Source organism: Lactuca sativa, chromosome 2, assembly GCF_002870075.4.
Source record: "Lactuca sativa cultivar Salinas chromosome 2, Lsat_Salinas_v11, whole genome shotgun sequence".
Classification (NCBI taxonomy): domain Eukaryota; kingdom Viridiplantae; phylum Streptophyta; class Magnoliopsida; order Asterales; family Asteraceae; genus Lactuca; species Lactuca sativa.
Window position 1 is genome coordinate 201576817 of NC_056624.2, and position 12321 is coordinate 201589137.

General features: G+C 32.2%; 2 protein-coding genes across 2 annotated transcripts; both read left to right on the forward strand.

The window, feature by feature from the left end:
- The first annotated feature begins 477 nt into the window (after window positions 1-477).
- On the forward strand, window positions 478-1740 carry LOC111916328 (ethylene-response factor C3). The gene has a single exon (XM_023911974.3). It carries the CDS (start codon window positions 548-550, stop codon window positions 1187-1189), a length of 642 nt encoding a protein of 213 aa, XP_023767742.1. The 5' UTR covers window positions 478-547; the 3' UTR covers window positions 1190-1740.
- Window positions 1741-6820: 5080 nt separating this feature from the next.
- On the forward strand, window positions 6821-9539 carry LOC111916330 (ethylene-responsive transcription factor 1B). The gene has a single exon (XM_023911975.3). It carries the CDS (start codon window positions 8712-8714, stop codon window positions 9267-9269), a length of 558 nt encoding a protein of 185 aa, XP_023767743.1. The 5' UTR covers window positions 6821-8711; the 3' UTR covers window positions 9270-9539.
- The last annotated feature ends 2782 nt before the right edge of the window (window positions 9540-12321 follow it).

Here is a 12321-nt window from a genome sequence, read left to right on the forward strand (position 1 = left end):
CTTGGTTGTGTCAAAAATGGCGGTGGCCTGTATATATTAAATTGAACTTGCTGTAATTAATAAAGTTTGTCTCCATTTGGGGCTCATTTTAGTAGTAGTTTAGGATTTGATAAGTTATCTAGTTTTCGGATTTTGTTTTAGTTAATTGTCGATGTATCATGTAATCGTGAATGGTTCGGTATTTATATCATATATAAATCCTTTAATTTTATTAATAAATTTTTTATTTTTTCAGAGTTTTTGAGATGCAGTATGAATTTGTTTGGTTGATTGACTTGGTCAAACTTGTTCCAATGATATTTTTTTTTTGTTTTAACGTTCCAACAAAAACCTTGCGCAAGGTGAGGTCAGCAAAAAGTCTTCTGACCAGCCGCCATGTCCAAACAAAATGCATTAATCCATTCATGGACCCATGATGTCAAGACCCGACCCGTTCATGTACGGTCATTTCTATATATAGTATACACCCACACAATTATCAAATAAAACAATTTCCAAAAATACTAATAAAACAATAATCTCTCTCTTTTATTGTCATATATCCAACATGAATTCTTTCTTTTACAACCATTCGTCGCCGGACTTCTCCTCGGAAATCTCATCCAGCTCGCCTGAGTACTCTTCCTCCAGTTCCCAATGTAATTATCCAACCTCACATGATCAGTATCACCACTATCTTGATCTTCCCTTCAACGAAAATGACTCCCAAGAGATGCTTCTCTTCGGAGTTCTTGCCGACGCTGAACCTCCACATGATCCGAAAAACCACATTCAAGTGGAAGAGTGTCTCGATCCGGAGAAGGAGTGTAGCTACAGAGGCGTGAGGAGGCGACCATGGGGGAAGTACGCTGCTGAGATACGTGACTCCACACGAAACGGGGTTAGGGTATGGCTGGGGACATTTGACACGGCGGAGGAGGCTGCTCTGGCGTACGACCAAGCGGCGTTCGCCCTCCGTGGTTCTGCAGCGGTCCTTAATTTCTCGGAAGAGTTGGTATATGAATCTTTAAGAAAGATGGGGTACAAATACGAGGAAGGTAGTTCGCCGGTATTGGCACTAAAGAAAACACACACCATGAAGAGGAAATCGACGATGAAGAAGACGAAGAAGGAAAAGGTTGAAAACGTCGTCGTTTTGGAAGACTTGGGTAGAGAATACCTTGAAGAGTTATTAGGTTTATCTGAGTGAGGTAGCGGTACGTGGTAGTTTCAGTTGGTGAAAATAAAAAGCATGCAAATTGGTCTGATTAAACTTTTTCTCTCTCCCACACCACAAACACATACTTCGATCATTGGAAAAAGATCATCAAGTAGTGGTGGCCAAAGGGTGTGATGTAAATTTTGTAGGAGGAAGATGACAGAGCCAGAACATGTAAAAATTACAGCGTCGGATCCTAAATATATGGGAATATATATATATATATATATATATATATATATATATATATATATATATATATATATATATATATATATATATATATATATATATATATATATATATATATATATATATATATATATATATATATATATATATATATATATATGGTTTTAACTATAAATATATAGTGTATTTTTATTTGTATTCTTTAGATCTAAAAACTCTTCTTTAGCCTTTTTACGTGTTATACTTTATATCAATCTATAATTTGAAACACAGTAGGTTTAAAAAGTTGTCAAGTGGAATGTTGAGATATTATTTTATTATATTGATAAAATAAAATTATTGTTCTGTGACTCTGACTTGTCATTATTTTATTTTATATTAATCAATAATTTTTTTTCTATAAGAAAACTCAACATCAGACGCAAATAAAATTGAAATTTAAACCAAAATCTAATTTAATTTCAAGTATAAACCGATATTGAGCTGAAATTAAACCTAAACCCAAAAAGTCATTAATAATTTATGCTTAGCTTGATCAAAGCGTTCATATGTAATGTACGATTCGATCAGCAACCTGTATTAATTAAGTTAATATAACCCACCTCCATTATTCCTTCATCTATCATCACCCTCTCCATTATTCCTTCAACCCAGCTATAATCACCTTCTCCAACATTTATAGATTAAAAAGTGTCGGTTGCTGTAGAAGAGCCACGCTAATCATATTGGTGATCAGAGCAACAGCTTGAAAGGTGACCTGTATTAATTGTTTATTTTGAAGTATCTTCTTCCTCTTTTGCTGAACTTCATCCATTAACAATCTCTACACAACCACATTAACGCTCCCGTCTGCCGCTAATATCACCGATAGATACTTTCTCTTTCACTACGCAGTTTGTTCCCTTTATCATATATCTTGCTGCAGGTGCTCAGTAAAGGAGATGCCATTATGAGAGGATCTGGATTCGACGTAATTAGGCCCCACCCAATTAACACCGCCAGAGGTAATAAATGAAAGCTCATGAAATCATGGAAACTGTTCAGGCCAGGTTCAGTAAGGGATCAAAAACCCTAAAGCTTTCATTGTTTTCATCCAACGTGTCACAACTAACAAGGGTGACCAGGTCGATCGATAGGCAAACTTGTACATATCTCTAAGGTTGGATTTTTTTTCCCATTTAGACATGTAGAAGTATTGATCGGTTGCTCTAGATTTTTCCAAAAATCTTATTTGTTTATGAATTATATTTTAATTTTATATATCTAAAACAAAATGGAACTTTTTATTTATAAATAGAGTATATATAATATTGATAATTAATATTTTATTATTATGATTTTTGAAAGTAAGATAATATTTTATATCCTTTTTTTTAAGTCACAAAAATAAGAAATTACAAAAACGTGCCCGCAAACACACACACACACACACACACACACACATATATATATATATATATATATATATATATATATATATATATATATATATATATATATATATATATATATATATATATATATATATATATATATATATATATATATATATATATATATATATATATATATAAAAGTTGAGAACTCATAGTTTTCCGATAACACAAGAACTAAAAGTGAAGCATTAGATCAAAACTAAGTCATTAAGAGCATTATCGTAATCATACAAATTTCATTTAATGTTTAATTTTTTGTGTTATTAGAAATATTAATAGAAATGTCTAAAACATTACATAATTAATCAAATTTTCGGATCTTTTAAAAAATAGTATTTTTCAATTTTTTTAAAAAGTGCATATTTTTAATTTTTTATAGAAAACATGAATTTATGAAAAAATATTTATTTTTAAAAAATTGGAATTTTTTTAAAAACTTTTAAAAATCAATAAAATAAAATAATAAAAAAACTTGAATATTTAAAAAATACTATAATTTTTTAACCAAAAAAAATCAATATTTTAGGTACATATATACATATTTTTACAAATGTATATATGCATATTTCATATACTATAATATTTGTAAGGAAATCATAAGAAAACTCATTTTATTTACTAAGCTATAAGTAGAATAAGTATTTTATTTGATATAAAATAAAATATAAAAAACAAAAAAATAAAAAGCATTTTCATGTCTTCGTGTCAATATTTTCATCTTTTCTTCAATGTATTATTTTTCACCTATTCAATATTCACAACAATTTCTTCCAAATCTACAAGAAAATTTAAAAAAAAAATGATTAATTCAAAAACACTCACAAAAATACACATGTTATTCATAAGTGAATTATATGTGATTTACATATGAATCACATGTAATTCATATGTGAATTAAATGTGAATCACATGTGAATTACATGTTAATCATATGTGATTTACATATAAATCACATCAAATTACAACGTTGAACTTTTTATAAATTTAGATAAGTAAAAAAGAAACAACCATAGTTGTCTAAATTTAGCTGCTGAACTTCTTAAGCCCATTAAGTAAAAAAGAAAACTACTCATGAGTTGTATTAAGAAAGAAAATAGAGATCAAAGATTCAAATCTACTTTCAAAGTTATAAACCAATTTTAAATAAGATATTATAAGCCAAGAGAATAAAACATGACTCACCATAAAATAAAGGTAAAAAAAATCGATGAACAATCCATGTCTAGAAACAGAGACTAACCTCATGAACATATTTATTCTCATCCATGTTAAGTAAATCATGGCACATAGCATCAAATCTCCATTCATTAATAACAAGAGCAATCTAGAAAAAAAAAATAAGAAAAATTAATAACAACAAATTTGCAATAGGAATATATAATAATGTATGAAGTATGAACCTGGTCGATTTCTCTATCTAGAATGAGCAACTCGCAGGTTTCTGTTTGAGGAAAGTTGAAGTTTTTGAGAACTTTATATTTCATAAGACAATCCCAAACTGCTGCAACAATAATTCATACGGGTTGTTTTATTGACAATTTCCACGTTATGTATCAAGAAAAAAATCCATGCTTATTGTTTTACTGATTTGAGAAACTAATTAGGTGCAAGAACTCGGTGATGAACTTGATGCAACAAAAAGCACTAGTTTTCTTTGTGCAGCAACTATCAAAAACTTTGAACGGATAGATTAGATTTGAGTAAACACACAAAAAAATATTATTTTATTTGTTTGGAAAACTGGATTACCTAAATACCAAATTTATGGTTCAAACCATTTAAGCTATTCAGATTGGTTAATCTGGGTAACTAGATTTTGATTGGGATATCCAACAATTTCATAACATATAAATTGATTTTTTTCTGTAGTATTTACTTGCTCGAGTTTCTGATGTGGCCGATTCTATATAAAAAAACTACAATCTAATCATTTGACAAGACCATGCATTGCTAGACCATTGATCATGGCATTCCAAACAGAAACATGATGGTGTTTTACACTTTCCAAAATTGCTTTTGATGTTTCAATTCTACCACATTTTGAGTACATGTCTACAAGTGCAGAACTCATAATAAAATTGAGTTCGATTCTTTTTTCGGTTAGCAAACCATGTATCCATTTAGCTTGGTCTAAAATTTAAACACATATAGGGTTTGAAATTACCTCCTTAAAGTGTAATTCAACAAGACGAAGGTTGGATGGGGGAAAACCAACGGATTTTCAGCCACTAGGGTTACTGCCAACAAAGTGCCGCCACAACTCCATCTTGTTTCACAGAGCTTCTTTCTTCTTGTTTCTCCTAATTACACAGTAACGAAACTAACGACTAGACAGCAGTACGTTAAAAACTCGGTATACTCGATCACTTATCACTCTACTTTAGAACAGAGTTAGCTTTGATGCATCGACGCTGCTAGGTTCGATTTTAAGGCATGTGAGTTCGATTTTAATGCGTGTGAGTTTGATTTTAAATCACACAATTACTATAGGGAAATATGCATAAAAATCCCTATATTTTGGCTCTATTGACAAAAAAATCACCTCTAATTATTTTTGCAATTTAACCGGCTATTACATGCAATTTGGCTCAATTTTTAAGTTACCGCAAACAATAGCATGTTTCATTGGTTAAAATGTAAATAAAATATCAAGGGTGACTTTTTTTTTTCAATATGTCAAAATATTGGTACTTTTTTTTCAATGAATAATAATTGTTAAAATCAAGTCTTATATATATATATATATATATATATATATATATATATATATATATATATTAAGATTAAGAGGGTGTTTGAGATTTTATTTTGAACATCAAAAGGACTTTTAGCTAAAATGATTTATTGACTTATGATGATGAGAAATTGAGTTTTTTAAAAATTATTTGGATTAACTTTTGTGATGGAAAAAATCAATAAGACGATAATTTGTTTTTTAAAAAGTGTTTGTCTTAAACATACATGTTTCATAGGTTATTTAACTTTTATAACCCAAAAAGTTATAAGGAGTTTTGAAAAGTTAGAAATCTTATTGAAATCTTTTTTTCAACTCTAAATTATAATATATTTTTATTAAAACAACCATTACAATTTGTTTTATTTATAATATGTGATAATAAATACATAAATTTTTTAAATTATACTTCTATTTTAATAAAGCATAAAAAACGATTAAAATATAAGAATATATTGTTATGGAATGTATCTGTTACCTTTTGACGATGGAACAAAATCAAATTTTGATACGAAATATATATTTACATACCAAGTACTTGATTGAAAACAGTACGTTAATTCATCCATAGATCGATAGAGAAGATGAAAAACAATATTGCACGCATAACATAGAAGTTCTATTCTTGCAATAACTCAGCAATAAATATTCTTTATTTACATATAGAATATATTCCAATATACCATGTTGATATCAATATGCCTACAATTTTAAAAATCCGAACAACAAAGATTATACGATCTTCTTTCTCTCTTAGATTTCATAATGGTTATCCATGTCAATGGTGGTTTCATAATTGCTTAAAAACCTATTTATGCAATTGGCAAAAAAAAAATTATTTGCAGATCAACTTTATTTTAATCATATTTTTGATAAATATGAACCCACATGAAGATTTTTCAACCAAGTACTTTGTATGTAGATTTATTTCCTATCAAATTTTTATTTAGTTTCATCATCAAAAACTGATGATATATTTCATAACAAATATATTTTTATATTTTAATTGGTTTTTATATTTTAGTAAATAGAAGTATAATTAAAAAATGTATTTATTTATTATCATATATTAAAAATCAAACAAATTGTAATGGTTGTTTCAACAAAAATAGACTGTAATTTAATCTTAAAATAGATAATACTTTATGTTAAAATTATTATGCATTGAAAAAAAAATTACTTATATTTTGGTCTATTGACAAAAAAACCATTTTTGATATTTTGTTTACGATTTAACTTTCGAAATCTGTTATTGTTTTGGATGTCTTGAAAATTAAGTCAAAGTGCAATTAATACCAATACAGTGGTTTACTAGCAAAAAATAATCAAAAATAACTTTTTTAACAATAGAATCAAAATATAAAAAAATAGGGTAAATTACACCAATCGTCCCTCGTGCAGGTGCTGAAAAGCGCGTTTAGTCCTTATTTTCAAAAATTAACTCGGATCGTCCCTCATTTGTCTAAAACTTGCACGCTTCGTCCCTTATACACATTTTTGTTGCAATATTAGTCATTTCCATATCTGAAATGACCATAATGCCCTTTATGTTTATATTTTCCAATTAATTTTATGTTATTATCATTATTATTAATTAAGAAAGAAAAAAAAACATGTGGTCCCACTTCATGCCAAATCACATCTCTCCACCCACCTACCTTCCCTTTATTGTCTCTCTTCTCCAAACTCTTCAAAAACCCTAATGCCCTTTAAGCCACCGTCAGTGGATACCACCGTCGTTTTACACTCCGACCACATTCATGGAATGCACCGCCGTTTTACACACATCACACTCCAGCCACCATCTTTTCCGACATAAGTGGTTTTGAATCGTCTAAAATCGATGCCTCCATCTGTGATTCAGTCTTCGATCTCCGATATCCCTCAGCTAGGGCTTCGTCACATGTACCCTGCCATCTGCGTCGGCTAGGGTTTCGATAGATGTCATAAAGCTCTATGCATTTCGACATATTTATAGAGATCGATCTCTGCCTCCATCGTGACTGTGATATAGAGACCAACGAGCTCCACATTTGAAGTCGATGTCAATGTAAGCGTGGTGGTTGGATGATTTCAGGTGTAAGGTGGAGAAGGCGATGAACAGTGTAGGTTTCACCTGCACCTCCTCTTAATTGATCATAGGAGTATGGTTTTATGTCCCCCAACCTTCGACCCTATATCTCTCAATCATAGATTCCTCTTCAAATTTCTTTTTTTTTTCTTTCTTTTGGGTTACAAGTCTGATCAGTTGAAGATTAGTAGATATGGTAGGGTAGGTGATGGTCCTGATGGTCGATTATGATGGATGTTGGTGGTTGTGAATGGCAATAATGAACGGGGAGGGTAGGTGTCGGAGTTTAAGGATGGGATAAGAGAGAGAGAGAGAGAGAGAGAGAGAGAGAGAGAGAGAGAAGCGGTGGTTACCGGTGGCGGTGGATGGTGGTCGGAGGTCAAGGGTGGCCGGAGGTGGATGGTAGCCGGAAGTGACTGCAGTTCAAGGTGGTTGATGGCCAAAAGGGTTTGAACTCCTTTTTAAGGGATGTTTCCTTTTCTAAAAATAATGATTATAAAAAAATAATAGATAAGTTATAAACAATTAAAAAATAAATGAAAAAGAAAAAAAAAAAAAAAAAAAAAAAAAAAAAAAAAAGGGCAAGATAGTCATTTACGTCTGCGAGGGACGTAACGTGCACCTTTTAATGATACGAGGGACGGTCCGAGTTAATTTTTGAAAATAAGGACTAAACACGCTTTTTGGCATGCACACGAGGAACTAATGGTGTAATTTACCCAAAAAAATAAGAAAAACATATGGATAATATAAAACTTTACAAAACTAGTCTTGAGACATTTAAAAATCATAAGTTGAAACCATCAGCACTGATGTCATGGTATTGGCCTCTGACCAGAGCCACCAAATCTACTTTTTCTACTTTTTTGACCCATTCGTGCATCCACTCCTTTGAAAGTCCCACTAAAAACTTCCATTTTCAACATTTGCACTGTTCTCTTCGTATAGAAAGAAGCAGTACTTCTGTCAGCCTATATAAACCCCCTCTCTTGAAATTCCACCAAACACTAACTTATCAACCGAAAAACATCGTATCTCTTCAAAGATTCTCATTCAGTAATAACAGAAAATCCAAGTTTCATGGACTCTTCATTCTTTTCTGATCATACTTCAAACGAATACCTTCCCTTTAATGAAAACGATTCCCAGGAGATGGTTCTCTTTGGAATGCTGGCAGAGTCGTCTTATGATCACCAGACAACATCTTCTGCAGCTGACAAGATTAGCTACAGAGGGGTACGTGCGCGGAGATGGGGCAAATATGCAGCAGAAATAAGAGATTCCACAAGGAATGGGGCTAGGGTTTGGTTGGGGACGTTTGATACAGCTGAGGAGGCTGCTTTAGCATATGATCAAGCAGCATTTGCCGCTAGGGGTTCAATGGCAGTTCTTAACTTTCCTGTAGAGACGGTTTACGAGTCGCTTAGAGCAATGGATTATAGGTTTGAGGAAGGGGGATCTCCTGTGTTGGCATTGAAAAGGAGTCACTCCATCAGAAGGAAAGCTATAATCAGAGAGAAGAAGAGGAAAGAGATGAAGTTAGATGAAGATCGTAAGAATGTGGTGGTGTTTGAGGACCTGGGTGCTGATTACTTGGAGGAGATTTTGAGTTTGTCAGAAAGCTCTGGTTCTTGGTAAAACAAAGGACGATAGATACAATTAAAGATTGGAAGTTCAAGCTTAAGCTCAGTGTGAGTGAGTGTCTGTAGGCTAGTCTTTTTTTTTTTTTTTTTTTTGCCAATCGACTTTTTGATATTATGTAAAGATGAAAGTGATGGACGAGAGTCCAGGGGAATCGTATCACGAAATTTAATGTGTAAATTAATTACGATTTTATAACATCCTCTCTAAATTTCAACTCTATTTTAATACAACATATAAATTAAAACGACAGTTTAATAAAAAAGGAAAAAACTAAGACATGCAGTAGTTTATACTAGTTTTTCGCAGAAAACATAAAAAGAAATATACATTGTGCGATGCAAAAATAATAAAATGTATGATTTAAACTGTGAGAAATAAGTTACATTGTAGTATAATGTTTTCTACAATAATATTTGTTGTTGACGTTGTATATTTTTAATTTATTAATAAAATGTCTACAGAAAGGAAAAATGTGGTTTATCAAGTAAACAATTCAATTTATTAAAACGGATTCATGAAATAAGTAAATTATAAAAGCTATAATATAATTATTAGATTTAACTAACTAAAAATTTCATATAAAAAAAATAGAATAAATAAAATTATGAATTAACTTATAGAGCCAACGGCCAAGTGCCTGCCTTCTTCTCATTACATTACCATAAAAAGAAACTCCCCGTTGCGATACAAGGGCATGTTTACTAGTTGCCTTAAAAAAACAGAGAAAAAAATCAAGTAGGCTACTAAACATATGGAGGGATAAAAATATAAAAAGAAACATGGTTTTGTAATTTGTAAATCACTTTTCTAGTCATCAATCAATCAAAGACGTTTAACAAAAAGAAATAAAGAAAACGAGACGGTGATAGTAAATTGTACCTTTGAGGAATGAACACGAAACAGAGACCGGCAAGACCTCAAGAGGTGCAATCAGATATACGATCATGGGGAACGGAAAGTGGCGCTTTTTGGTGGACACATAGCCGGCATCATGTTTATAAAGAAAACATTGTTTTATAATTAACCAGCCACAAAATTGCAAAAATGATCCCTATGATTGGCAAATTTATGCGATTTTGGATCAAAACAAAACCTTGGTGTATCACTTCTCCAAAATTTGATATTTTTATTGTTTTTGGTCCCTCACACTAACTTCCATCCATATGTCCGATTACCTGCAATATAGACGAGGTTATTTTCGTCTTACTACCTCTATGTCATCGATTACTGCCATATTAAAGGATATACACAGTTAGAGTTAATGACCATTCACTCTTTACCCACTAAACCCATTTTCTTGATCAAAAAACCTTAATCGTTCAAACTCTTGCATTTGATCATCAACTTCAATCATAAGTTCAATTGCACAAGTATGCTCTACATATGAGAAATCAACCAAGAAATCAGTGTTTTGATGCAATCCAGATTTACGGTGACGTACTCTGTTTCTTATATATTTCTTCGAAACAATAAAAAGCTTTTACAATCAGTATAAAGTAATGTTTTTTTGGTTTGGCTCATGATTTTTTACATAAGGATATCCCACGATGATCACTATTGAGCTCCATCACGGAGGGAGGTTCACAAAATTCTCATGGATAAGCTACATTGAAGGAAAATTAGACCACGTGGACCTAGTAGACATGGATGAGTTCTTTGTGGATGAGTTGGACGAGGTGATGCTAAAGCTTGGTTATTGTATCAACTCATAATAACAACATGCAGTTCTATCAACTCATAACACAAAATTCTGAGCAAATCTCTAGCACTAAACTAGCATGCCGTTCTATAAACTCACAATAACAACACATAATCAAGTAAGGGTATTTTGGGAAATCACTGCTCGGGGCTCTGGCTGATTTTACACACCGGTTCACCTTGTTTCCTCTTGAAATCTGTTTGCTCATTTAGAAAATCATTTCTTTTTTTTTTTTGAAAAATTTCTCAAATCCTCAGTCTGAGTCCAGACATACCCGAGGGTACATCCAGATCCCTCAAACCAAGGCTCTTATACCAAATTGTAACGCCTCAAAATTCAAGAAAAAATTTTCATTTCTAATTCTCAAAATATTACTCATAAATTCCAGTCATCACAGAAATTATAAGTTATTATTAAGCAATATCAGAGCATCCCGATATTCTCAAATCTCCATAAGTCGAAGGATGTGTACAATCGTGTCTTCGCCATCCCGGAATCTACAAGAGTACTTGAAACACATTTAACTCAACACGGTAAGCACGAAGCTTACGCCTTGTTTCCAAGTTCTACTTAAGGAGATAAATGGGAAAATACGGAGGGAAAGTGAGGGGTGTTGAAGGAAATCGTGTTCCCGAGTTTCATTAACGGAAGGAAAGTAAGGGGAGGGAAAGGATTTTGGAGCCATATTTTCCTTCCAAATTTTCCTCCCAAATTGGGCGGATTTGGGAAGAAAGTGAGGGGAAGGTAAATTTTAAGTTTTATTTTCCTTTTCCTCCTAATTCGGGAACACAAAAACTTAAAATTTTCCTTTCATTTTCTTCGAACTTGGGAACACGGAATAATGAATATTTTCCTTCACCTCCCTTTCTTTCTGTCAAAATTTTCCTTCCCTTTCTTTTAATTAATTTACAAAAAAAAACTCGGGAACAAAGCAATAGTGAGTTCCCCAAAATACCACACACAAATAATTAGCCTCTCATGGCTATATCTCGATAAGGACCCTCTGGTCATGTGTCTCAGTGAAGACCCTCCGGTCTCACGACTCAAGTTGGACCCTCCAGTCCTATATCTCAGTGAAGACCCTCCAGTCTCTCAACTCGGTTTGGACCCCCTGGTCCTATCTCAATAAATACACAGAATAATATACAACAAAAATCACAAAGACATAATGCATAATATCACATATCTCAGTATAAGCACATAAGACCCTTCGGTCAATAACACAGATAAGACCCTCCGGTCGCACAGTAATTACCACTCATGTAAGTATAGCGAGAAAACTCACCTCAACTACTACACGAGAAACCCTACACTGTCGTTGCTATTGCGCACTGACTCCTAACCTGG

Bases quoted from the DNA above. Each gene is read 5' to 3' on its own strand.
- LOC111916328 (XM_023911974.3), top strand. From the start codon at position 548: ATGAATTCTTTCTTTTACAACCATTCGTCGCCGGACTTCTCCTCGGAA.
- LOC111916330 (XM_023911975.3), top strand. From the start codon at position 8,712: ATGGACTCTTCATTCTTTTCTGATCATACTTCAAACGAATACCTTCCC.